The 27,971-nt window shown below is 50.9% G+C and overlaps 4 protein-coding genes and 1 pseudogene across 4 annotated transcripts; 3 read left to right on the forward strand and 2 right to left on the reverse strand.

The window, feature by feature from the left end:
* Window positions 1–1,461: 1,461 nt before the first annotated feature.
* On the reverse strand, window positions 1,462–3,912 carry LOC136459214 (uncharacterized; annotated as a pseudogene).
* LOC136459215 (probable disease resistance protein At5g45440) lies at window positions 3,737–5,758 on the forward strand. The gene is given in 4 exon segments (XM_066459095.1): window positions 3,737–3,824; window positions 4,154–4,549; window positions 4,551–4,580; window positions 4,582–5,758. Coding segments are annotated over 3 exon segments (1,233 nt in total). The 5' UTR covers window positions 3,737–3,824; window positions 4,154–4,204; the 3' UTR covers window positions 5,440–5,758.
* Window positions 5,759–5,993: 235 nt separating this feature from the next.
* Window positions 5,994–10,680, reverse strand: LOC136459216 (disease resistance RPP13-like protein 4). Its single transcript, XM_066459096.1, has 2 exons — window positions 10,083–10,680; window positions 5,994–8,331 (listed from the first exon to the last, which is right to left on the reverse strand). The coding sequence occupies exon 2, from the start codon at window positions 8,311–8,313 to the stop codon at window positions 6,445–6,447; it is 1,869 nt and encodes a 622-aa protein (XP_066315193.1). The 5' UTR covers window positions 8,314–8,331; window positions 10,083–10,680; the 3' UTR covers window positions 5,994–6,444.
* Window positions 10,681–11,287: 607 nt separating this feature from the next.
* On the forward strand, window positions 11,288–15,574 carry LOC136459217 (disease resistance protein At4g27190-like). The gene is given in 3 exon segments (XM_066459097.1): window positions 11,288–11,767; window positions 11,839–13,042; window positions 13,045–15,574. Coding segments are annotated over 2 exon segments (2,766 nt in total). The 5' UTR covers window positions 11,288–11,767; window positions 11,839–12,465; the 3' UTR covers window positions 15,234–15,574.
* A 4,409-nt stretch (window positions 15,575–19,983) lies between these two features.
* On the forward strand, window positions 19,984–22,423 carry LOC136459218 (uncharacterized). The gene is made up of 5 exons (XM_066459098.1): window positions 19,984–20,923; window positions 21,029–21,086; window positions 21,195–21,278; window positions 21,400–21,535; window positions 21,941–22,423. The coding sequence occupies exons 1-5, from the start codon at window positions 20,302–20,304 to the stop codon at window positions 22,205–22,207; spliced, it is 1,167 nt and encodes a 388-aa protein (XP_066315195.1). The 5' UTR covers window positions 19,984–20,301; the 3' UTR covers window positions 22,208–22,423.
* Window positions 22,424–27,971: the final 5,548 nt, after the last annotated feature.

Here is a 27,971-nt window from a genome sequence, read left to right on the forward strand (position 1 = left end):
CTGATCGCACGCCGACCTCTTGACCCACGAAGCGTTGTTGGGCCGCCTGGGCCGCGCGCCGGATGGTGCCAAGAGCTCGGCGTGACTCCCCACCGCGCCGAAGTTAGGCCTGTGACGTTGGCTGACACGACGCCGACGTACTGGGCCCCATGCGCCAGCCCCGGAGTCGTCGGTGACGTGGCAAGGACTTGACGTCGTGTCAGTCGACGTCGACCTTCGTACCTCGGCGTGATTTCCTAAGACGCTTAAAAATGGTCTATTTGTAGCAAAAGTTTTGGCAGTGATCTTTTTGTAAAAAAATGTTTTAAAAAGGGACCAAAATGCAAAAATTCCACGCATCTTGCTCGGCGAGGTCAAGTTGTTGGATCCCAAGAGCCTGAAGATTTAGAGCAAGACCTGTCTCCAATAAATGATTCATATGGACATCTAAACCCAAAATGGATAGCAGGAGACCTAAAATTCAGCTTTCAACAGAGTACCTATACGGGAGGTCTATTTTAGGTTGTCTGAGAGGCACAACCCAAATATAAGTATTCTCTTTTAGGTCCTGTTATTGGAGAGGATGTCGAATGGGTATTAAACCCTTTAACTGTAACGCTACCCAAACATTAAATGAATCTTGTATTTTAGATGTTATCATTGGAGATAGTCTTTCCTGGTGCCGTCCCGAAGACTGTGGAGAAGTGTGTGTGCAGGGTGCTCTCCATGCCTTCATGCTCAGTGACGACATGACCGTCGATCGTGAGCGCTGGAATGTAATTTCTCCGCTTCCTGACCCTTGCAATCAGGTGGAAGTAGGCTGTGTTGGCATCCCCCTCGCTTAGCTGCCTGACACGGGACCTTTGCCTTGCCATGGTCCGTTCCAATGAGGAAAGGCCGAGGCATCGCATTTTTAAGGCCTCGTTCGCTTCGCTGAAAAAAACCGAAATACTGTTTCGGCTGATTTGTTGTGAGAGAAAAATATTGTTTCGATTGAAAAAAAAAACAAGTTAAAAAGTACGGATTAAGAGAAGCAAACATGGCCTTATTCTCTTGCGTAGTTCGCCCACGTGCTCAGGCAGCTGTCTAGTTTCTTGTGCTCTGTCTAGCTGGAGTACAGGCTCTCTAGCCATGAGCAGCTGCTCCCTGATCCCTCCGATCTTGGTGGCTGACCATCTTTGCAACTCGCGCACCAACGTGCGTAACATAATGTCGAGCCGCGTAATGGGGCAACGATGTGCCGACCGCGTCCATGCTGCGGATACCGTGTCCAGGTAGTCATGGAATTTTGGCAAGAAGATTTCGAAGTGGAAACGTGCCTTTGACATAGCTCCCAGGCAGGTGTGCAGCAGGAGCGGACAGTGGTCCGAGGCATCGGAGCCGAGGCCGCGCAGGTGCGAACTGGGGAACAACTCGTCCCAGTCTACGGATACCAGTACTCAGTCGAGGAGGACGAGCGCGGTGCATTGCATTTAGCCTGGATTTGGATCGTTGGCTCGATTTGGGTGTACATGCTGCTTTCGGCAACTTGCAGATTTCATCAGTCATACCGCTTCTGAAATCTGAACTAGTACTACCATTTCTGGTCCAGTGAAACTATTGTGCATTTGTGCGTTGCAAAAAAACCACTTTTACAAATTGCAAGACTTTTTCCCAGATTTGGTAATCTCAGTTCTTCTCTACAATTAGTTTAGCTCTCGCATGCCCCGCCTCAATCCTATACTGCTCGCCTACCCCAAAGTGCGCCATCAAGAACCAAACGACCGTGAGCAGCTCGCCACCGGCGCTCAGCTGCTTGGCGTGGAAGTTGCTCCGGCACTTGTTCGCGGCGTAGCAGAGCATCTCCACCCACACCACGCGGATGACGCGCCACCGCTTGTGCGGCTGCAGCTCCAGCAGCGACTTGGCTAGCCGGCACGCGTCGAACAGCACGGACTTGCTTCGGTCGCCCTTCACGTCCCTCGGCGCGATCTCGGCGTTCACGTCGAGCACCATCCTCGCCGCGGCCCTCGCGTCTGGGTGCGCCATCTCTGCCCGCGCGAAGAAGTTCTTGGCCTCCGCGCAGGTGTCGCCGAACCGGATCTGCCCGATGCCCGCGGTCAGCATGAAGGGGCGCGCGACGAGCAGGAAAAGCATGTAGTTCGATATCGCCCGGCTGATATCAACGTAATGAGAGATCTTGGCGGCGTTGTCGCCGTCGCCATCCTCTGAGTGGAAGCAGAGGTCTGTGGCTATATGCCAGAGGAGGATGCTCTCGTCGAACTCCACCTCCACGCTCCAGCCGAGCTCCTTGTAATAGCCCTTGCACTGCAGAGCCCACTGGCCCCTGTGGTTGCTGAACTTGCGGTAACTCTCGGCGTCCACGATGCTCACCGTCTTATCCTTGAGCTCCCTGAAGACCAAGACCTTGAGCTCCGGTGACACGTCGATGTGCCGGATGTGCAGCCAGCTGTCCCAGTGTACTTTGAGACCGAGGACGCTCAAGACCTTGGTGAGCATGGTTGGTTTGTCCAGGAGGCAGAAGCTGATGAGATTGTGCTGGGCCATCAAATTGGACCACTTCGCCCGGCTTTCCGGCCGGAAATACTGAATGCTCCGGAACACCAGGCTGCCCAGTGACCGGCAGTTGCAGTCTTGCAGAGCGGCATATGTCCAGTAGGATATAAGCATCATCCCAATGGCATACACCTCCAGGCAAAGCGCTCCTCCAAACAAAATAGTTAGTGATGCAGACATCGATGCGGTTGTATGATTTGTGTTTACCCTTGTCAAGCACGTTGAAGAGGATGCAGGCCGTAGACGTCGAGAGGAGCGTCAGCCACCGGAACAGGCGGCCGTACCAGGTGTGTATCACTGCCGCCTTGGAGTGAAGGGTGTCGTACATGAGCGACAGCTCGATCTCGATGATCTTGTACGCCTGCTCTGGCGTGAGCCGCAGGAACGTGGCCTGGCTCCGTGTGCGCTCCTGGAAGCTGAGGATGAGGTTGACGAAGAGTCGCTTGAAGATGACAAAGAAGTGGCTCGCTTCGGTGATGACCGTCGTGTAGGGCACGCTCTCCTCTGCGACGGCCACGGTCACGGCAGCGGCAGCCTCCGCGCGCCGCTCCTGCTCGATGACGATCTCCGCGTCGAGCCCCGCCTCACGCGTGAACCGGTACTCCTCCATGAACTTGGCGTAGTTGGGGCCCGGATCCGGCGTCGTGACCATGCTGCTCCGCAGATTGTCCATGCTCGCGCACTTGAGCGCCCATGTCCTCTCGGCGTACTTGACGATACCACTCAAGAACATGAATACGGCGGGGACTAGGACGTTGGTGCCAGGGTGCGACTTGGTGAAGACATACACGGCGAGGGCAACCTGTTAGGCGTACGTGCCAAGAGACGGAAGCCTCTTTAGCTTGAGTCTGCCGACCGGGCGCAGGGCAGAAAAATTTTTGGAAGCACGCATGTGGCATGGCCCGTCGCGTATGTCGTACCTGGGTGAGGAGGCTGAGCAGGTGGCGCTTCCAGAGCTCGTTGTCTTCGGTGGAGAAGGCGGTGATGGTGTCCTGGCCGCCGAGGTGGAGGAGGAGGAACGGAGCCCAGAAGGCCTGGATGCGGTGGGTGCGCTCGAAGGACTGTGGGTCGACGTCGACGCCCTTGGGCACGCGCATCTGGGAGAGGTACCCGAGCGCGTAGATGGCGATGGAGTCCGCGAGCAGGTAGGCCAGCCATAGAAGCAGGCTCAGCACGGCGGAGACGTTACGCTTGCGGATGCCGGCGGAGAAGAGGAGGAACACCTGGAGGGCGAGGCTGGTGAGCACAAGCACGCGGATCTCCCACTCGTTCCATGTTGCCAGCAAGCTGTATGTCCAGTTCGCATCCATTGTTGATTCTTAATTGCTGTCCTGCCTCCGTCCTTTGCCTTTTTTGGGGGGAAAAGGAAGATTTTATTCCCATCCCAAGATCAGTATATCGAGGTCCGTCCTTTGCCTAACTGTCCAAAGAAATCAAGTCGTCTCTGGGGTCAACACTAGTGAGTGGTGACCACCGGGCGACCGCCGATGTGGCCATGGCTTGTCCTGAGTCAGTCTCCGTTTTACTGGCTACGCGTTTTGAGCTGCTACGCCAAGTCGCTATTCTCGGCGCTTGTCCGAAGAAATGGCTGAATAATCGTCTCCTCTGTCCTCTCTAGGCTCTCTACAAGCCACACTCCTGAAGCTGAAGAGAAAGGCCGACGTCATCGATGGCCGTGGAAGTCGTCCAGTTTCTTGTGAAGAAGTTCGTGGATAGCTTCACCGAGGAGGCAGCGGACGGACAGGCGGAGCTCCCTTTCAGAGCCCAATTCCACGACATGAGGGCCGAGCTGGAGAAGGCGGCCGTTTCTCCCTCCAACGCCGATGAGCTCCGGGAGTGCCTCTACGAACTCAACGACTTGCTCGCCGAGTGCCGCAGGCTCGCCAACCGACCTAACCATCAGCGGTGGTGCTTTGCCCAGTCCGACGCTTGGCGCTTCCCCAAGACCAAGAAGAGGGTGACCGCGGTCAGGCGCAGGGTCCTCCAGTGCGTCGAGAACGACTCCGGTGGCAACGGCTGCGGCGTCGCAGGAGGACTCCGCCGCCGCCAGCCGCGGGGTTGGACCGCTGGACGACGTCTTGGCTCGAACGGAGCAGGATCCACGGGTTCGACCAGCAGCTCGCGGAGCTGGAGTCCATGGCGTTCAGGGACTGCGGCGCGGGGAGGCTTAACGGCGTTGGCATCGTCGGCATGGGCGGCATCGGGAAGACCGCGCTCGCGCAGCTCCTGTTCAGCAGCCCGCGCGCTAAAGGCCGCTTCTTCCCCAGGATATGGATCTGCATGTCGCGCACCGCCTCTGCAGGAGCAGACAGGCGCAAGGAGGTTTTGCAGGGCATGCTCATGGCGCTTGGACACGAGGAGGATGCCATCCTGTCCATAGATGGCAGCGATAGCCTGGCAGAGCTGGTGATCGCCGTCCACGAACAGCTCAAGGGGATGAGGTTCCTCGTAGTGTTCGACGACGTGTGGCACATCGACAGCTGGTACGCTGACGTCGTTGGCCGCCAGAACGCCCCGGGGAGAACCGACGACTGGTCGGAACGCCTCGCGTTCGCACTGCCCAAAGAGAGAGGTGGCCTGGTGGTCGTCACCAGCCGGCTGGAGCAGGCGGCAGAGGCGATGGTGGGGAAGAGCTGCTTGTCCCGTGTGCGGCCATTGGCCGACAGCGAGAGCTGCTGGGCAATTTTCACGGATGCTCTTTCCCAGTCCCAGGAGAAAATGACGCTCGATCTTGCCACTGTTAACAATTTTAAGCAGGAGATCCTTGAGACCTGTGGCGGGCTTCCATCGGCAGCCAAGACAATGGGAGACATCTTCGCAACCAGCAGCGTTTCGCCACCTGCATCGACATCTACTAGCCAGGAACTCGGCAAGAGTGACCATATTATCACTGGTCATTGCTAGGTAACAGCGGAAGTCTGAAATAGGCAACACGTATGTGTCAGTGTGTGGTACATCCATTTGTAGCTTATCGGGTAATAGTGAATAGTGACTTCAAGAATCCTCGCATGTTTGGATTGCGGGAAAAATTATCTGTTCCTACGTTTTTAATGTGAAATTGAACTGATTCTTATGGTGTGTTTGGTAAAGCTTCTACCTCAACTTCACAAAGCTGTTTTCAACTTCTCCTACCAAACGGGTCTGGATGCAACAACTTCTCTAGAAGTTGTTTTTTAGCTCCTCTCACATGCACGATTCTCTAGGTGAAGCTGAAAATACTATCTTCTTCTAGCTTTTCTCTCTGCTATCTCTCCCTAAGAAGTTTTACCTATACGTTTATGAAAATAGATTCAACTCTAACGATAAAGCTGTTTTTGAAACCAAAGCCAACGAAAGCCGATTCGCCAGTGAAGTTGAGCTGTACCAAACAGGCTCTAAGACTCGCTTCAAATTTCTCAGTTCTGTAATATTGCCCTGATTATTGCTTGGGCTGCATTCTTTTTAATGGATTCTTTTGACGAGTCAAAACGGGAGAACCACCTGAATCTATTTCCACACATACCAGCAAGCTAGGAATGGAATGTTACATTATCGGAGCAAGCCCCAGAGGTACATAGCAGGGGCGAGACAGAAACACCAACAAAGCAACACAACATGAGGAAAAACAACCACAAACAAGATACATGACGTGGAATAGCAAAACACAGGCTTTAGCATAAACTCCCATGATGAAAACATGTCGTTAATCGCCGAACATTGCACCACCAAGTGGCAGCTCTCAAAATAACTCCAATTTCGATATGACTGTGAGGCATGGAGTCAAGGTCGACAAATGACAGTCATGATGTACATCATCTATGGTGCACATCCAGGATCCAGTTGTCGTCCACGTGTTGTTGCTAACGATGAGACAAAGCTAGTGACACAGCAAAAGTAATAATGAAAGCTCAATTGATTCATTCCTGCCTTCTACTTTCTGATATCCTTCATATCATGGTTCATCCACACCCCATCCTTATCGCAAGGGAAGGATTCTAGCTTCCTACATCTGAAGACCTCTAGAAAGGTCAGTTTTGGAAATATGTCATGCACCTGGGTCCATTGTACTGATAAATCATTCAAGAATTTCAGGCGCAAAACCTCAATGTTCCACACCTCTGACATGTTTTTGTTGCCAAAAGTTCTTAGCATTCCTCCAGTGAAGTAGAGCCTCTTCAGTCTCAACAGCTTACTCGGACTTAACCATTCTGGTATCTTTTCTCCAGGGAAGCAGCGCAGGTCTAGCTTTTCGAGATTTAGAGGTAGGGAGAGTGAAGTTAGCAATGGTGTAGAATCAGAAGTTTGATGGACTCGTTCTTTCTTTGAAAGTGATACAGCCCATGTAATTTTCAGCACGCAAAGGCCTTTGATGTTCTCAAGTTCATTGAGTTCATCTTCTGTCACTGTAACTTTGCTTCCAATATATATGGTCAGCTTCTTCAATTTGTCCAGCCTAGCCAACTCTGCTACCCGACAATTGTAATTGCCAGTTGAACCACCAATGACAAACCCTTTCAGCACATGGAGTTCAGTAAGCAAGCCAATACCCCTTGGCATGCCTTCCAGCAAGTAACATTCTGACACATCAAGGTGGGTGAGCATTTGAAGAGACGTGATGCTAGCACTCAGTCTCTCAAGGTTATGACAGGCATGAAGGTCCAAGATCCTGAGATTTGAGAGTCCACCAATGGAAGCAGGAAGTTCAATGATTCTAGAGATGCCCCTCAGACAAAGATATTTCAATTGATTGGATAACTGCAGTCCTTCCAAAAAATCAGTACTGTCAACCTCAATATGGTGTCGACGTAAGTTGTGCCACCTTCCTAGTTGGAGAACTGCAATCTTCCTCAAATCCAAGAACCAACACTTATCAAATTGTAGGTATTGCTCATTCACATTAAATATTGTTAGAAGGTTTCTGAGTGATGCCGCATCAATTTCCTGTTGGTGCTCTTCAACTAGACAGGCACGGTGTGTAGCTGAACAGTCCCATGTTGCATTGCCATCTGAATCGAATTCAAAAAACCGTGCTTGCTTCGCAACTTTAATCAACATACGCCGAATCCAAGGGTGTAACTTGCATTGGTTGACCCGATACCTGCATTTCTGATACACCGGTTCAATCATTTCTAGAGCAATCAGCTTCTCAAAGCATGCATTTCCAACATCTTCGGCTGTTTGACTTCTTGTGGCTGCTACTAACCCCTCACCAATCCACCAATGAATCATGGCCCTCTTGCTGATGATGGAATTTTCTGGGAAGACAGAGAAGCATAACAAGCACAACTTCAGCTGCAGATCAAGATTATCATAGCTAACCTGCAAGTTAGACATGGTTGAGCTCTCAAGGATTTTCCTCTCAATCTCTAGTCTTTTCCACTGCTCCGAAACTTTTGCACGAACCCATTTGGATGGTACAGATGATGGCAAGGTTGTGGGAGCTATTGGCTTAATCATGGGAACATGGAGAGGAAGTTGCATACGATCTTTTAACTTGGACATCTCAGTGTTTACAATTTGAAGTGTGGAACGTATTGAATTGAGCTGGTTGCCTTCTTCTATGATTTCATCCAAATGTCGAGCTATTCCTCCAAAATCATTTATTATCTCATTTTCCCATTTAGACACTCTCAGGAGTATATCCTTGACTTCACAGGCTTCTTTCTTGATATTTTCAAAAAGAAGTACAATATCTGAATGTGAACTATCCTCATCTGGACCCAAAGGAACAACTCTTGCCCTTTCCAATTGCATTAGAAATGGAGAAACGACTTCATCCAATGTCCGCTCCTGCGACATGGTGGTTTTAGCAATCACCTGCAAGGAAGACACTGAAAATGAAAGACTGATGTGTTGGCTTCAACATATATGTAGAAAATTCTCTTTTTCAATGCATGTTCTGAATATAGCTGCATCCTTTTTTTCTGCAACCTTGTTATCGTATACACTTGAATCAAACTTCCGTGGTGTATTATTGTGTTATTTTAGCAAATAATATAAGAGATGGCGGTGTTTATTAAATCCAATGGGCCTAGTTACTTACAGAGGGAGTTTATAGACCAGAGTAGAGACATTAACTTAGCAGTGATCCATTGTGCACCAATTCTATTATCACTTGAAGGAGTCGCACTAGATCAAAATAATTTATTGGCAGCTGTTTTTTTTTTTTTTTTTGAAATATCTGGATTCTGACCGGCATATATTAAGGAGATCGAGGTTACATGTGCGAGCTGTACCGCATAAGCCCAAGCAGGCAGACCACTCCCTCAAAAATAAATAAAAAATAAAAAAAATGCAGCCCGCATGGCCGGGTGGAGAAGTAACTGATTACTCCTTGTAGTGCCGACTAAGACAGAGAGTTCATTAGCCCTGGCTAAGCACCAATTGGAAGCTTCGCATATTGGCAGCTGTAAAGCAAATACTAGATTATTTGCATTATGCCATCCAACTATTAATGAGGCAACCAAAGTCTCAGGGAGCATACAAACATGCAAATTCAGCAGTTGTCTACCCATGTACACAAACATGCCAAATTTGAGCACAAGGTGTTGCAAGAGCAAGCCAACTGCAGAGCAGGCAGTTGTCACAGTTAAGAGAATGTGACTGTTAAAAATCAGAGTAGAGGTTGGGTCGTTTTATGAATACGTTGTTCTTACAAACGAGTTTATCTTGATTACTGTTAGTTTGTGTACCCATGAGAAAGTGATCTGTCATGCACAAAAACAGCACAGCCTGGGTTTTTCCCACAAAGACACGAAGCAGAAGCCCTGGTGTTTTTGCACAGGGGCCAGTGTTGTGAACTCTATTAAAATGGAATGCAAATTTAGCAAAATTTCGTCTCAGGTTTTGAGAAAGTGTAAGTTCACCGCAGTGGGGCTAGAAATTACTACGATGATTACTGAAAAGAATACATGTGTAGTTCTAGTTGTGGATCTAAATTGAACAATGTAGTTCAATCATTCAGTACAAATTCGGATTTAGAATTCTAGACAACATCAATCATCAAACTACGTGTCATCCTAGAATGCTTATTTCGGTAACTAGATTTAGAAACTGTATCAGAAATGTATTGCATAACAGATATAGCTATATTTCAAATTAATCGTGCATATTACAGTTGGACCTAGCCACACAATTGTGAAGGCAATTCCACTAGTTTTCCCAAAATTTCAGCACAATAAAATATTTATTCACAGTTTAATTTGCAAATTGGCCAATCTGTCGAGGCAAAATTCACATCAGCAAGTCGATCAAAGTACCACGATATAAATATACAAAACTCATGATACCAATACAATACATACGCCTAACAATATATCTCTGTAAACTGCAAAATTGATGTGGAAGAGTCAGTGGTGATTGTAAACTATTGCACTATTTGAGACTAGATTGGATTACTTGAAGAGTGTCTGGGGCTATATACTACAGTAATCCTTGTTTTTCTGCACGAAAATATGACGCTCCTGCTCACTATCATGAAACGGGAATTTCTCTCGTCTCTTCGGATAAGGAAAAGAACTCCGGAACGACCCCACAGAGGCAGAGAGAGCAGGAAAGACCGAACTCACCAAAGGACTCCACAGGACTGGTTTGCCGCAGACAGCGGTTTACAGGCTTCAACCTCCTCTATCTAGTCCTCTTCGCCAGCCTCCAGGACCGAGCATGAGCATCACAGGCGCGGAGCGGCCCTTCTTCGCGCTGGGCCTCGCACCCGCAACACCAAGGCCCCCTGAAGGCGCTCTTCGACAGCTAGTTGGTGATGGAGATTGGAGATACGACTATACGAGACGGGCTCAGTAAGGCTCGGTGCGCCCGGGGTAGTTGAGGTTGGAGCGGTTGCTGTGGTGGTGGTACGGCCGTAGGGGACGCCGGTGCTGAATGGCCGACACGATTGATCTGCTTTGCCGACGGCGATAGCAGCCCACGGGCGCACGCTCTAGCATGGCGACGACATGCGTGACTGCGTGAGCCCTCTCGGACCCCGGACTTTCTCCGCTGTGAGCAGAAGCGCAGCTCCGACTCGGCACACAGAGCAGAAGGGGAAAGAAAAGAGATTTTCCACTTGGGTTGGGCCGGAATAGGCTACCATGGCCCACAAAGAATTCCTACTCTACCTATTGACCTTGACCTCATTGATGAAAAATCACAGCCATGAACCAAGATCGGTCCGGCGACAAAGCCGCCGGAGCAGTTGAAGAGACACGGCGCACAACTGACTGATGCAGTGACCCTCACGAGTCACGAGTGGAGGGTGACATAGCGAGAAGTGGAGCCGCTTGGCTACAACTACTACCAGGGTGTGCCTAGACAACGCGTCTAATCGAATGACTACCACTGCTAGACAACCGCGGTACTGCCAGGACTACCACTGCTAGACGACGCCTCGCCTCGAGCCCTCGACGACTAGAGAATTTGACTGGTTGACTCGGCGGGCATCTCTCTCTGAAGTCTGAACGAACACCGGGAATCCCGCGTGCCAGTGGTCCCACTGGTCCTGGGCCTCGTTTAGATGGTAAGTTTTTCCACTCTCTTTTTATCACATCAAATCTTTGATACATATATGGAGTATTAAATGTAGATAAAAAAATAACTAATTACACCGTTTGATTGTAAATTACGAGACGAATCTTTTGAGTCTAGGTCATGATTGGACAATAATTATCAAATACAAACGAAAATGCTACTATATCAAATACTGATTCCTAACCCCAATCTAAACGAGGCTTTGCTGGAGTAGTCGAAGGAGGACAGAGTGGCTCCTCCATTGCCGAAGACTCTTGAGTCCGAGGGGCAACTCGCCGGTGCGGCCGTGCGGGCAAGGTGTTTGACGGATGGCGAGGCGGGCATCTCTGCACCAGCCACCAGATTTTCTACCCAACTGTCTATACCTCATCACAATTCACAAGCAGGGTGTTAGCACCCGCGTGTCAGTGGCAGGGTCTCGAATTGTCGATACGACCGTCTCGTCTACCCTTACTCCTACTAAGTCAAGGTCTCCCCTTCAGTGTCCTTCACAAACCGCGTCCGCGTTTCTCCAGGCGACAGGCGAGCTCCCACGCCTCATCAGATTTTGGCGGGTTCGACGTGGACATTGCTCGTTGCTCGCCTTCGTCAATTCCTGCATCTCTCCCATTCCACGGCTGCTGCCTGCCGGCATAGCCTAGGGCACAGGGCCACTGAAATCGCTGAAGCCGGCCTCGCTGCGACCTGCGAGTGCTCATCTCCAACATCTTTGGGCCGCACGGGACAGCTGGTGAGTGCTTTCTCTTTTTCTGAACTTTGGTTTCTGAATTGTGCCGTGTTAATATACTGTGCTCTCTATAGGAATTTACCACATTACTTTTATCCCCTAAAATTAGACATGCATCATGCAAAAGATGTCATGTCAGAGAAGGGGAGTGAGAGGTTGCAGACCATCGAAGGCCGTAGTGGTCGAAGCAGTCGGAGTGGTGGAAGCGCCGGTCGGGATCTCGTTCGCTGATGCCATCTGCGCACCGGCAGCGATGTTCGTTGGAGAGAGGAGTCAGTGCAGTGACGTCCTTGGCGGCGGCGTATGCGTCGGGGTGGCGTTGCCGGCATCGGTGGTGCTTCCCGTCGTTGGCAGCGCCCCTTCTCAAGATCGGGTTAGGGTTAGGATGTCGGTGGGGTGACTGGCGGCGCGGTGAACCTCATACTGCGAGCCCCGGCCCCCACCTTTCCTTTATAGCGCTGTGCGACGGGGGCCCACCAATCATGTAGGGTTGGGCGCCCCCGATCAGGGCGCGAGAACAAGGCCCAAAGGCCGTTGGGCCTAATGGCGTGGGAGATCAATCCAACAAAAGATACTTATCTTTTCCTGAAAAAAAAGATACTTATCTAAATGGAAAAAATACCATACGCCCATGCCAACAAGTTTCTGTAACAAATATCAGGAGGGTGTGTGTGATTCTATTATACTTGTATTTGTCCTCCATGCAAGTGCACGAATTGGCACTTGGCGGCATGACCAGACTAACTCAGGAAACACTCACAGCTGAAAAAAACAGGATAAGCAGCATAATGGCGTCCTATTGTTGCTTTTGGAGGCGAAGGCGGACAATCCGATTTCCAAGAATTATAAATCCTGGTCAGTCAATTTCATTCCAAGATATGCTCGGGCTGCTTGTTCGTCCAGATGTTGGAGTAATTGTCATCCAAGGTATTGGTGGCTCCGGAAAAACATGGGCTGCAAATGCTGCATACCGGGCAGCAAGGACTTCGAATCTCTTTCAAGAGTATGTCTGGGTTCCATTGTCAATGAATTGTAGCATGAGGCAGTGTATCAATAAGATTGCAGCGTCTCTTCCATGCAACAAAGGATATAACTTGTCCATAGAAAGAACTAAGGCCATAATCAAGGAATATCTCACAAAACGGAAATTCCTTCTTGTTCTTGATAATTCTTATTTCACGGAAGAAAGTATCTTAGAGTGCCTGGGAGTTCCTCGTCCTCGACAGCAAAGTCTTGGCTCAAAAATCATTGTGACTACAAGAACTGTGAAGGGGAGAGGTAATCATGGAACCAGATATCGTTTATAGTGCCACAACCTCTCACTTATGAAGAGACATACGACCTGCTGCGTGAGAAGATTGGAAAAGCTATCAGTTTTGCACACGACTTAATCAACTACTGTTTTGGCATCCCACTCACAATCGTCCTATTGGCTGGGGTTCTGTGTGATGCACCTACACAAGAGGCATTTAGTGAGTTGGTAGCAAAAGCACATGTCGCCCTAGGAGCCCATATATCAGTATTCAACACCATGGAGCGCATGGTGAAATTCGGATACTGTCAGCTTCCTAGCGATAATGTGCGACACTGCTTGCTGTACTGCCTACTCTTCCCGGAGGATCGAGGAATTTCAGTCAAAGAGTTATTCTGGTACTGGAAAATGGATGGTCTACTCCAGGAAACTACTGGTTTTGATGAGGCTATCCACATTGGCAAAGAAATTCTTGATGTCCTCATAAAGCATGGCATGGTATATTTGGACGATAATGGTCATGTACGCATGCATGATGTGATCAGGGAGACCATGTCAAGATATGGAAATGATAATGGTTACAAAGATCAGCGTGACTGGCATGTTAGCAATCCTATTATCAGATTAGAGCATCTTGCCAAGTATAGCAGAAGAGTTTCGTTAATGGATACTGAAATGGAATGCCTTGATGGAAACCCGCGTTGCTCATTTATTTCATCATTACTTTTAAGAGGAAACTATCTTTTGAAAGCTATGTCGGAAGAATTCTTTTGCCACATGGGACAACTAGGGATACTAGACCTGTCATTTACACTAATCCAAGTGCTGCCGCGTTCCATCTCTTGTTTGACTAGACTAAGAATGTTATTGCTGATTGGGTGTGATTATTTAAAGGAAATTCAACACATAAATCCATTGGCGCGGCTGGAGGTACTGAATGCTTCAGGTTGTGGTTCCCTGAAGAGTGTAGGCTCTGGGTCATTTGACCATATGGTTTTGCTCAAGGTCCTTGACCTTTCTGCAACTTCCATCACTTTCTTGACCTCAATTCCAGCAGCTATGGAGCTTCGCCACCTAAATCTCCAGGGGTGCCCATTTCTGGGGTCTGAGCTACCTTATGGTGTGTCAAAAAGTGGTGCTGTACGGAATCTGCCGCTTGGCGATGTTGAAAATATAGCAGATTGGATGAGCATGCGGTGGTTACCATGTGGGCTGACTTTTAATCTGTCTGATCGGCATGGCTCAGAAGTATCATTTGATGCTAACATGGGTGCTAATACATATGTTTATGCCAGTGATGCCTATTTCTTTAATTGCTTGAAAAAAGACTCTCCGCTGTGGTTTAACTGTTTCCAGAAGTTTCAGATTGTCATCTCCCGTTCGATGGATAACCAAACCATGGACACTGATGTTGAAGCAAAGAAGACAGATTCCATCATTCAGAATTCATACTTTAGGACAAAGCGCTTTGCACATTCCATCGAGCCCATTAGATACCTGGAAATAAATGGTACTATTGGTGTTCCATCTGATCTTGATGGTATTATCGGTCATGCTGAGCTGATATCATTACAGAGATTAGCAATGGCCACCCAACTTTCTGATCTGAATATTAGTAGTATGGAAGCAGTAAGAGAACTCTGGGTGGAAAATTGTGAACACCTAGAGAGTTTTCTGACAGCAGAGGTAGTCCAGGCATTGTCTGAGGTGGGCAACTTGCACAGTTTATGGATCTCCAAAATGGAAAAATTGTCATCCTTCTGCAAAGGAGTGGAAGATGTGACCAGTTTCAGTTGTCTGAAGCACTTGCTCTTCGACTGCTGTCCAAATCTCATATGCCTCCTTCCTTCGGTACTACACTTTCCAAACCTTGAAACATTGAATATAAGGTTTTGTGACATTTTGGAGAGGGCGTTTGACAGCTCGGCCTTGGGAGAGGACACTCTCCCTAGGTTGCAGTCGCTGCAGCTGTGGGAGCTTCCTGAGCTAACCTCTGTCTGTAGTGGAGTCTTGCCATCTCTGAAGAACCTCAAGGTGAGAGGCTGTGCAAAACTGCGGAAAATCCCAGTTGGCGTGAATGAAAACAGCCCATTTCTAACTACTATCGGAGAACAGCTATGGTGGGACAGTTTAATATGGGATGACGAAACCATTAAGCGTTGGTTGCTGTTCAGAAACTGGGGGCCGTTGCTACCTCATATTGCAACTGAAGGATGAACTGAAGAAGTCTTCATGTGTTTCTGCAGCATTTGTCACCAACTTATTTTTTTGGTTTGACCTTCCTATATGTCGTGAACTCGTGGTTGAGACACGGCTAGTACAATTTTCTGAATTGATCTTGTAGGGAAGTGGGAAGTCTGCTATGTGGTTGTACCTGAAGCCTGTAACAACACGAAGCAAATTGAGTTTGGCCCAGCATGCTAATAATTGAACAAGGTTTAGCAATTATTCATTTATTCTGCCATATGTTTGTTCCACACTGAACACGATGTCCTAGATTCACGGTGCAAACTGCTTTTGCGGATATTGCAATTTCTACTGCACTTTGTTCACCTGGACGGATTGATCAGGACAGACAGGTTCAAACGTACATTCCAGGTTGTCTTGTTCATTTGCTCCTCACTGGAACTTACTTGAGATCTGATTATCTGAATATTTCACCTACTTATATGGCTTCTCTGTTGCACCATGCACCAGTTAAATAAAAAATGGACGCTCGTCTATTGCTTTTAACCTCTGACTCATATAGCTCATGCATCCAAACAAATACGGACTACTGCAGTAAGGTAGGCTCTGATGAAATAAAACAACCAAACACAACGGTTGCATGCTCAGCCTGTCCAATCTTCGCAGTGACATAGTATTGCGGTGAATCCAAAGTGCAAAACCGAATCATTTCATCTACCATATGAAGCTCCAGACATGGACCAGGCTAGGTACAGTACGCTGCTGCCTCGCCGTCGCCCCAGCTCCCTGCACTAGCCGCCGCTATTCAAGGGGCTGTGCGATCCACCAACCTGGCACCCATCGGTCCATCCCCCCCGCGTGGCACGCCGGCCGGACGGCCCATCCGTCCCAACCTCTGCCCAAAATGACGCCGCATCACCCTCTCCAACCCAACATCCAGCCAGCAGCGCAAGCGATCGACCGGCCGGCGCACACGCCCAACCCCAGCCCGGGCCGGCGGGACGCCTCATGTCATGTGCCTGGCCGCGACCGCGACCGCCCGCCCGGCCCCCACGGCTCTTTCACGCGGCAGCTAGCTCCATCGGCAGTGGGCGCGTCCCCGCCCCTGCCCCCGAGCCCCGTGGGCTCCCAGCGCTTTCCTCCCTTTCCTGCGAGATTGGCATCCAAATAATGGACGTGCCGGGGCGGCTGCACATGCCATGTCTCCCACCCCACCGGTGCGTTGCGGGTGCGGTCACCTCCGTCGCCCCGCCCCGGCTCGGCCGAATCCAGTTGGTTGCGGAGATTTATGCGCGCAGCGCGCGCCACCCCTCCTCGTGCCTGTACCCGGATACCCGCCCCCGAAAGAAAACGATCGTGCCGGTGTTTCTTCTGGATCTGCTGACGGGGTGCAACCGGCGGTTTTTAGTGCAGCGCAGGGCGAACGATGGTCCAGTAGAGATGCATAGGCATGGATGGATGTTACTCCTATCCGATTCCGATGCATGCGGCGAGCCCCAGGCCCAGCCGTGCACGGACACGGAGGAGTAGCGACGCCAATGCAAAGCTCTTGTTCATAGCCGCTGCTGTTGGCTCGTTGCAGTGCGGCCAGCCCCCGGCCATGCATGATTGTTGCCGCTTTGTGCAATTGTGCATCCAATACAAAGCCTTGTGTGTGTGGTACCGACTACTGACGAAATGATTGGTAAAGGCCAATCGGTCCCTCGTGTGCCTGTGTTCCCTGCGCTCGTGGACCCGTGCGATTGGGTGGTTGCAAAGCTCGTGTACGACTGTAGTGTAGTACTAGACATTTGCCATTGCCAAGTGCCGTGTGATTGCGCTTGCCCATGCTGTGTTTACATGTCACATACAGTATGGAAGTGCTCATGCATGCATGCCTGGTAACTCTGACAATACTTCATGACCAAAGTCGTGTGCTGGAGATCCGTTCCACTGCACAGAACGAAGCAGCAGTTTGACTTTAACAGGCTTCCAACTCCCAAGTTTCATCATCTGTCAGTCCAGATCGAACCCCATCGAAAGAGGGCATGGAACAGTGCCTCTGAAACCGACCGGTGCACTGACGATATCGGTATGCTTCTGCTAGCCTGGTGGTACATGGCCGCTTGCACTGTTCCCCGCGCCCCCGGGGCAGTCATGTTCATGTATGCATGCATGATCCTCTCCATATTCCTGGCAAGTGGCCAAGGAGCCACTGGGTGGGCTTCAAAGTTTAAATAAATCATACAAGCAGCATGAATGGATTTCTCATCATAGCTTAATCTGTAGGGACTCGTCGGCGGTCCGAACCTCGCCATCGGGGGCGATGGCACCTGCATTCAGGTCGGATCAGGTTCATGCAACCCATGAGCAGACACGGGGGAGCTAGGGCCGGCCGCCCATCGCAGCGATGGATTCATGGATATGGATATTATAGACGGTACACATACACAGCAGCTTCCATTCCATCAGATACCTGCCCTTACTGTGGTAGGGCAAAGCAGCGCATGGCGACCCTGTCGTCCCATAAGGTTCATGTCCATCAGTCCATGCATTGCATGCACCCCCTGTTCCATTGGATTTGGAACCCCTCCATCTCCATCTGGGCACCTCTCCGATACCCGAGATCGATCGATCCATCAACGGTGCGGTGCCTCTGCAGATCACACACATCGCGCATTAACGTTTCCTGCTTTTTTTTCCCTAACAGTGACAGCACCTGACTGCCGAGAACATGGCCTTGTTTATCCGGTTGCTGTTGGAGGTGCCAATTCAGAGAACCGAGTCGCGCTGCCACAGTAACAACATATCCTATTGGCAGGCATGGCAGAACCGAGAACTCAACAACGTATCCGCAGCAACCGGAGATCGGACAGCACGAAGAACAAGATTTGGCGCATCGCTCCAGTTCACCCCGCGGCCAAGCCCAAAACCACCGCAATTAATAATACACAGCCCGTACGATATCCCCGCGACACGAACACGAGCGATGGATGCGGTAGCCGACGACGGCGACACGGGCTTTTACCCGGCGGAACCCACGCATGTGCGCGTCGTATCATGACAAGCACGGCGATCCCCCGCGATGAATCGCTGGCCACCCTACACTACACGCGCGGAAGTAAACTAGTGCAAAGCGGATTCCGGGCCGATGCGTCGGTTGCCTGCCTAGCCGTGCCGTGTCCACTCCCACCCAGAGCAGCGCGTAATGCCCCTCGCCCCCTCAGCTCGCGCGCCTCGCCACGGCGCTCAATGATTTGTCCCCATCATAACTGCTGTGATTGAGACCAGTTGCAACGACAACAGCACGGGAGACTAGATTTTAGACGAGTTGCAAGCAACGCAACGGCGAGTAGTCCATTAATACAGGACACTGCTTTCCATTATGCGACGGGAACCGTGCATTAACGCGCGATGATGATCGAGTAGCTTGACGGAAACGGACTGGAAAGAGCACGGGAGCGCAGGGGCGGGGCGGAGGGAATGAGCACAAGATTCCTTGCCAGCTCGAAAGAGGGGGCGGCGGGGCGGGGAGAACGTGGTGGGCAGGGGCCGGCGGGCCTGTCCTGCCTCGCCGGCCGCCGGCCGCCATCCCTTTCTTCTCCCCCACTCTACACAGCCAGGCGCGTGCCACGGCTATGGCTGCCTTGTCGGACCTGCCGCAGGCCGACCACCGCCGCAATCATACGTATAGCATGCACGAGCCATTCCCAGTAGGATACGGATGCTTCCTGGATCCAACCGCGACCGCGACCCCGACCCCGACCTCGATCCCGCTCGTGAATACTGCTACAGGAAGGACATCTCTTATTGTCATGTCACGGCGGGGTACACCGTACGCGTACGCGCTTGGCCATGTGACATGTGAGCCAGGTACGACTACTCGATCCGGTCGAGGGCGTCCGTTGTCAGAGTGCAGTCAAAAATCAAATCAAATGCATGCCGTGCCCATGTACGGTAGGCTCAACCAACAAGTTGGAGTGGTTTGGACTCGATTAGCTAGCAGTCGAGATTACTATTTTTTCTACTATATATATATGTTGGCTTCCATTCATTCGAGTTGGTTCTCCACACCACACCGTACGTTAAGCAGTTGAGCAATACCTTTATTTTTTTTAAAAAAAGGGGGCAGTTAAGGTATCTCTTGGAATGGTCGGCAATCTGAGGTTGAGCGAACTTGCATCTGTTTTATTTGGTCGGTCAGGAATCAGGGGCTGTTCGGCTGGATTTCGGATGATTCAATAGTGCTCTGTGAGAGAGAATAAGCTGAAATAAGTTGGAATGTGACCAGTTCTCTCTTCGCTGTTTCTTTAGAGTATGGCACATGTACATCCACATTCTGAGGCAAAGCTAGAATTATGAGTGTGAGCAAGCACACTAACCACCGAAAAGCACCTTCTATCATATCGCGCACGACTTTGTCCCGTCCCGTTACCTCAATTTTCGACTGACAGAACAGAACGCACGGACGATAGGAGGTATTGAAAGTTCTACTACGTATCACTCACTGTTCCTCGCGATAAGTCTCTTTACCACCAGCAAAGTCGCTGTCCATGGGCTTGGACTGTTCACGAATGGGCCTTTTTTTTCTCGTGTTGCCCACTTTGAAGGGACCAGGACCAGCAGCGTTTCACTCGGCGGCACTCGCTGTCTGTCCATTGGTACGTGCGCTGCGTTTCCTACTGCCCCATTGACGTTCCCGGCCAGGCCATGGCTTTGATTGACAGCCCAGCCGAGCGTCTCTCCCTACCGACCAACCAGCGACCCTCGCCCGTTCGATCCAACGGGAAAGGTACAGGAGCTGCAGGAGCTGAGCTCGGCTCCCAAGTCGGAACCTCCCTCCAATGGCGAGTCACGAGTGCACGCATACGCGGCCTCCTCACCTGTGAGTTGTGACGCCACCTGTCCCTACCTACCGGCCTCCTCGCGCGCGCTCGCGCCATCGCCTCGGCTATATAACCGCCTCGCCTCCCACCTCGTTTCATCAGACGGACTCACAACTCGCAGCACCTGCAGCAGAACCACTTGAGAACCAGCCAGCCAAGAGCCAACCAACCAACCGCCGGAGCCGACCAAGAAGAAGGAAGGAAGACAACTTGCCCATCCGCGTCCAGGCAGTATGTGCAACTCCAACGTCAAGTCCGCGGGCGTGGCCCAGATCGACGGCCGCCCGGTGCTGCAGCCGGCGGGCAACCGCGTGGCGGCGCCGGCGGACGCCGCCCGCCCGCTCAAGAAGTCCCTGCAGAAGTCGCTCTCCATGCCGGCTTCCTACGACAACAACAACAATGCCACCGCGGCCGCCCGCCCCGCGGCGCCGCCCGAGAACACCCGTGCGGCGGCGGCTTCTCTGCTGCCTCCTGCGACGCCGGCCTCGGCCACCACGAGGGCGGCGGCGAGGGCGGCAGGCGCCGCCGTGGCCGCGGAGAAGACCAGCAGGTCCACCAAGGCCAGCAGGAAGCCCGGCGCCGTGCTGCCGGTGGTGACGTTCGCGGCGCTGGAGGCGTTCGAGCCAGCCGCAGCCGGGAGCATCGCCGCGGCGCAGCGGGAGCACGCCGCGCAGGCGCAGGCGCAGCGCAAGCTGCGGATCGCGCACTACGGCCGCACCGCGTCCTTCTCCCGGGTGGAGGGCCGAGTCGGCGCCACCGCCACCGCCACGGCCGCGGCCGCTGCCGAGCCGGCCGTCCCCGCCTCACCCACCGTCCACGACGAGAAGCGCTGCAGCTTCATCACGTCCTACTCAGGTACGCAAAGCACAGGACACAGAGCCGTATGCTACTTGCCGCTTGACACCATTGTGCTGAGCGCTAACGTGAGCTACTATTCTGCTGTGTTTTTGCGGCGTGCAGACCCTCTGTATGTCGCGTACCACGACGAGGAGTGGGGAGTGCCCGTGCACGACGACGAGTAAGCAAGCCGCCATTCATTCCCTGATCCTTGCAAACGCACAAGCTGCTGATGCTAGCTCACGGCAACAGTTGTCCTCACATGTATCTGGTGGCGCTGAAATGACAGGTTGCTATTCGAGATGCTCACACTGTCTGGCGTGCAAGTCGGGGCCGACTGGACTTCCATCCTCAAGAAAAGACACGTCTACAGGTGGGGAACAGAGCAAGCCCCCTACTGTCGTCTTAGTAGCTGATTAGCTTTTGTTACTGCGCTGCCGCTAAATTTGTGCTGATTTCGGTCTGTATTTGCCTGAATGTCTGGTCACAAACAGGGAGGCATTCTCCGGCTTCAACGTGGACGCGGTCTCCAAGTACACCGAGAAGCAGATGGCGTCGCTGAGCGCCGACTACGGCCTGGATTTGGGCACCGTCAGAGGAACCGTCAACAACGCCTGCCGGATTCTCGAGGTACCCTGAGCTTGACCTCAATCGAGCGAGACTGTCACTAGACATGTTTTCACTTCAATTGGAAAGGAAAAGGAGTAGCTCTTTTGCTGCGTATATATAATCGTAGCTAACTGCGGACGGAAAAGTTTTAGAATGCTCTGAAAATGAGCCTTTAATAACACTATCAGAAGCCACTGCTGTTTTCGGTACAAGTTGGTAGTTGTTTTCCATCGGTTGGTCCTCATCTGTTGAGATAGTAGTTGTAGTTCTAGTACCATCTCGCAACCGAAAGATTAAAGCGAGGCGGTCAATGAATGGAGGCGTATATATGAATTCTGAAATGAAACCAGTTAGCAACTGAAGGCGTATATATGCTGAAGAATATCTAATTAATCTGACGGTGTTGTTCGATCCGTTGCATTGCAGGTGCGGAGGGACTTTGGCTCACTGGACAAGTACGTGTGGGCGTTCGTGAACAACAAGCCGCTGTCGCCGAGCTACAAGTACAGCCGGAAGATCCCGGTGAAGACGTCCAAGTCGGAGTCCATCAGCAAGGACATGGTCCGGCGCGGCTTCCGCTTCGTCGGCCCCACTGTCATCCACTCCTTTATGCAGGCGGTCGGGCTCACCAATGACCACCTCGTCTCGTGCCCGCGCCACCGCGTCTGCTCCGCCGCCGCACGCGTTAACTGATTCGAACTGACCACCGAGCGAAGCACAAGGATGAAGAAACTTTATATTGTCTGACGAGGACAAAGACGAGAAAAGAGAGATAGCCTCTAGTAGTAGCGGTAGTAGTATACAAAACGGAGTGCTGGTTTGCAAGTGTGTGTGATGATCGAGTGTGTGCTTGTGTAGATTAATTACGGCACTCCCTAATTAGCCAATTAATGAGCTTGCTTGCTGTGATTTGCCTGCCCCCATTGCCTTAAGTACCACGTGACGTGAGTCCCACCACTACAGCACCTTGAATATATGCAGCGCAGTAGGTGTGTGCACGTGGCGTGCTAGCTTGCTTTGCAGCTGCACGCCTTTGGCCTGCTGTGTGCCCTCCTCTCAACAAGCTAGCCTGCGCAGACAGCGATGGATGAGGAGAGGAGAAGGGTGATGACGATTAGGGGGAGAAGCCCGGGCGTGTGGGCTACCTGCATGTGGCTGGCCCTGATTAAAGTGCGATAATAACAGCACTCTCACGCACGGCAGGCCATGTGGTGTTGCAGGCAGACGCATGTGCAAGAGAGAGACGGGAAGGGAAAGGAGAGGCCCGCGCCAGCCCGCTTTGCCGGCGCATGTGACCCTGCACAGGCCGCACCTCGCGCACCTTTCTTCAATCCTCGCGCTGTGCTGCGAGCAAAACGGGAGGACGGACCGGACCCATGCCCGTGCCAGCCACCTCCCCGGCCGGCCAGCTGCGATGAGTCGTCCCGTCCGCCCTCTTCCATGCATCATGACCGGCCGCTAGCACTAGCAGGCGGAAATGGTGCTCGTGCTCGTGTCGTGGCGTTATGCTTGTGACGACTTCGTGCGCGCTACTCTACGGTATTGGCAGGCAGGCAGCGAGAAACAAACAGAAATGCTGTACCCGCTCTACAGGCCTACAGACAAAGGTGTACCGTGTACTTGTTCGTCTGGTGAGGGTCTGAGGGATGCGAGATGTCTCCTGCACCAGTGAGTGCCCCTTTGTCGGTCGATGAACAATACAATCTCATCTTCTTTTCGTGGAGTCGATGAGCAAGTGAGTTAGTCTGGTTGCAATCTCAACTATACAATCTCATCTTCCAGCGCCCCTTTATTTGTCGGTCGATGAACAATCTTTCCTTCGTGGAGTGGATGAGGCAGAGGCTGTCAGGCTGAGCAATCTTTCGAGTCGTTTGGTTCCGTGCGTTGCATGCGCAGCCCACATCTCCCCCTCCGCCCGCGAGCTGAGAATCTCTGCATGTGCTCGGGCGCGCGGCTTTGTTTGTGCGCGTCAATGCTGCCCTGCAGTTTGGTGTCTGGTTATATATATTTGGTTGCTGCTTTAATTTGCATGGTTTATGACGGCAACGATAACCTCCGGTTTCATGTGACTGGTCGATCCATCTCAAGCTACAACTCCATGATTGATCTCCATTCAAAAAAAAAAAAAAAAAACTCCATGGTTGATCTGGCGAGAATGCCATTCTTTTTCTTCTTCCATTCCAAGGATTATGATCTCACTATAGGAAGAGAGCAAGGACCACCGAGTTGTTTGGTTTTCATTCTTTTACTTGGATTGGAATGTGCTGTTATGATGCCGCTGTGGCGTGCGTGCTTGATTCTTTTCTTGTTCAGTGTGTGGCGACTTTTTTGGCCCATACTTGGATGTAGCCACTGGAGTTGACGTCGTCTTGCTGTGTATTTTGGGTATCAGATCATACGACTACGAGGGTGATGGGTAGTGGATACGCTCATCCGTCTGTCTACCTGGGAATTTCTTCTTTGACAAGTCTGCCCGTGCCCAATTACCGTCTTTGGCATTTTCAGGATCTTGTGTGCAAATTCAAATGAACACTGCGAGGAATCTGAAATTAGGACACTCTTGTTCCTACTACTGCAATCCACCTACAGTCTCCCTCTCGTCCTGGCGATTTATACTCCTCAATAGAAGAAACAAAAAGAAGCTGATCCGTATTCAGGGAAGACGAGAGCCAATTGGGTAGAGTAGATTCCAAAAAGAAAGGCAAAGTTGAATCAATCGTCCCTGGCTGCATTCAAAAATCAGAGTCGAGCCTTCAGTTTGTCTTTCCTAGTGCCCACGGTTTCCGTATCTCAGATGTGAATTTCATTAAATTGACATGTGGCAAGTAGGGCAATTAGCCATCAACAAAGACAAATAGTTTGTGCAGCAAGTAACAAGTCATCGGTCATAATTGTTCCAGACCTCACTATCAATCACCCGTTGATATACTACCGGAGAGGCCTTATAAGCAGTTCCCGCATCTCTTTTTTTTAATGAAATCAGCCAGAATAGCTGTTGATTATATTAAATAGAAGTAAAAATATTATTAACCTCGCTATCAACGACTCTGACTGGTTGGCCTAAGCAACCAGCATGGGACGATCTAATGAGCTCACCACAACAACCAAAACTGCGAACACACGTCGATATGTACCTATGTGGTTCGATGTGTGATGAATGATTGTCAACGAGTAGCGCTTTGAGTTGAGTTCCTGAACTACCAAGGTGTGAGTTGGGGTATGCAACATGCCTCTTGGCTTGTGGTGCGCAGGTGTGGAGCTCAGAGACGGTGGTCGACGACGAAGGCGAAGGTCAAGCGGATCCATGCCGATGGACCGGGAGCGGTGAAAAACAGATGTCGGGGCATGGACTGAGGGACCGGAGAAGCTGGGTGACCGACCGTGGGTGTCTGACACCTAGGGTCATCAACAAGTACAAGAGTACACGGGCGTGACTGTGTTGACCAAGTCAAGACAGCGGTCGAGCAAGTCAAGCGGAGCCTTTCAAGGCTTGGCGGCCGGGCGGTCGAGGATGACGGTGACAGGTGTCGGAGAGCAGAGGAGGCATAGCGGATACGCTTGTCTGGGCGGTTTGGGCCTCAAAATCATCGGTGGACGGTTTTTGGGTTTGGGCCTCAAAACCCGAGTGCGGTTTCGGTGGGAATCGGGGGCGACACATGGCGTCATCATGAAGCTTGCATCAAGGCAAACTTAAGTCACGAAGGACACGTGACCATTTTTTTGAAGGAAAAGGACGCGTGACCGTCGGATCAGCAGATTTTAAGTTGGACCATAATACCCTTTGGGTTAGATGGTTCGCTCTAATTACCTAGAGGTATATTGGAATGTGTAATAGCCTCTATAAATAAGAGGAGGGATGCCTCAATCAGCCTCACCTCTCCAGCATTTCATTTTTCATCTTTGTTAGGTTTCCCCTCCCCTTAGTCTACTGTAAAGGTCCACACATGAACTAGCATTGCCGTCTGTGTAACCAGATCTTGTAAGACTCTCAAATTCGTGGGAATGGAGGCCCTTACCTCCTTTTGTCCTCGTGTCTTCAAGATCTGAGTTAATTTTGTTTTGATTTCGTTTTGATGTTCTTCCTCTCCCGGTATTCCCCTTCTCTTGTTTTTGGTGGTTTCCTTGAATCTGATCTCTTGGGGTCTTTTGGGTTGGATCAAAGTGTGCAAGAACATCTGAGAATCATTCCCACCAAGTGGTTTGGGCAAATTCAACTCGAGCACGAAAATCCACCTATTTGAGGAAAAATGAGAAACCCCCAACTTTTGAAGTTTATTGCAATTGTATATATGTTCAAATTTTGAAGTTTACCACTAACAGATGAGAGCATTCACCATATAAAGTTCTAGACTTTTTTAGATTTGTCTTCTTTTACTTTGAAAGATAAGAAAGAAACATTTGAAGTGCAAAAGAGCACCAATTCAATTTAGGAAATCTTCACATTCATAAGGGCAGGATAGTAACAACAACTGCAAACCGATCTTGTATTTGGGCATAGAAATGGTGAAAGTGTGAAAGCTCTAGCTTGGTTTTGGTGAACTGATGAAACCCTATGTGCTAACCTAGTTTATCTAAGTGATCAATAAGATAGGTAGCACATTCCAAGTGGTGAAGCAATGGTGAAGATCATGATGATGGTGTGGTGGCCATAATGATCAAGTGCTTGGACTTGAAAAAGAAGAAAGAGAAAAACAAAAAGCTCAAGGCAAAGGTGAATTTCCATAGGAGCTTTTTGGTTTGGTGATCGAGACACATAACGAGTGTGATCACATTTAGGATTCATAGTCGTACTATTAAGAGAGGTGAAACTCGTATCGAAATGCGGTTATCAAAGTGCCACTAGATGCTCTAACTCATTGCATATGCATTTTGGATCTAGTGGAGAGCTAATACCCTTGAAAATGTTTGTGAAAACATGTTAACACACGTGCACAAGGTGATACACTTGGTGGTTGGCACATTTGAGCAAGGGTGGAGAAGTTGGTGAAGTAAAGGAGGTGTTTTTCACTATCAAACAGTGATCGGACGCTGAGTTCGAAGTGACCGGACTCAGGGTTCCAGCGTTCGGTCAATTGTAAACGAAGGAGGCATGTTTGGGGATGTTTGGACTCCGACAGGACTCTGCATAGTGAATGTGACCGAACGTGCAGGGCCTGCATCCGGTCACAGATGATGTACACTGACGTAAGGCTGACAGCTGAGGCAGTGAGGACTGGACTCGGTCGTGTGTCCGGTCATGCACGATCGGACGTGTCAGGTTGGCGTTTAGGCACTCGGGGAGCTCTCTGGAAATGACCTAACGCACGGGCACTATGGTTGATCGGCGCGTCTGGTCGTGTGTTGCCACGCGCGGGCAAGGCTGGCACCAGCGCGTCCGATCCCGTGTTGGGCGCGTTCGGTCATCACTTAACCGCGAGGGCACTGAGAATCGACCGTTGGGATCAGGTGGCTGATGTTGAATCCGAGGGACACGTGGACGAAGATCTACGACCGAACGTTGGGGGCCTATGTCCGATCACCCCGTGAAAGCTGAGGGCAGAGAGCCAATGGCTCTATTTCGAGGGGGGCTCTATTTAAGCCCCATGGCTGGCTCAAACTCATCCTCTTGGCCATTTGCATTGACATAGCAACCTTATGAGCTTAGCCAAAGCCCTTCCACTCATCTTCATTATTGATTCATCATCTTTGTGAGATTGGGAGAGAATCCAAGTGCATTATGAGTGATTGCATCTAGAGGCACTTGGTGTTCGTGTTTTGCTACGGGATTCGTTTGTTACTCTTGGTGGTTGCCGCCACCTAGACGGCTTGGAGCAGCAAGGATCGTCGGGACCCTTGCTGTCTTGCATGGTGCGAGCTCCATCTCGCCTGACCCCTTGGTGTGGGATCCGCCTTGCCCGACACCTTGGTCGCGGGATCCACCTCGCTCGACCCTAGGGTCGCGGGATCCGCCTCGCCCGACCCCTTGGTCGCGGGATCTGCCTCGCCCAACCCCAAGGTCATAGGATCTGGCTCGTTTGACCCTGAGGTCATGGGCTCCGTCTCACCCGACCTCAAGGCCGTGGGCTTCCTCTCGCCCGACCTTGGGTGCGGTGTCTGTTGAGGGCTAGGGTATATATACCTTTCTCTTTCCTTCCCAATGGCTATCTGTGATTTAAGTGACTGTTGGGGACTAGGGGTATATATACCTTTCCCCTTCCTCTCCAATGGACATCTACCTCTTCTTCCTTAGTTTAGCAAGTTCAAAAACAGAGCAGGAGCTCTCTCTCTCTCACTCCATTATTGACCTAAAGCCCCCAAGCAAATCTATTGATTTCTCCATCAATCCTTGAGGGAAAAGGGTCCAACTTGATGAGAGAGCAACTCCATTGATTCCCAAACTCTAAAGAGCACTTGGTTGATGTTTTAGCCGGCGGTTGTGTTTGTTACTCTTGGAGCTTGGCTCCTAGTTGGCTAGAGC

This window comes from Miscanthus floridulus, chromosome 6, assembly GCF_019320115.1.
Source record: "Miscanthus floridulus cultivar M001 chromosome 6, ASM1932011v1, whole genome shotgun sequence".
In the NCBI taxonomy this organism is placed as follows: Eukaryota; Viridiplantae; Streptophyta; class Magnoliopsida; order Poales; family Poaceae; genus Miscanthus; species Miscanthus floridulus.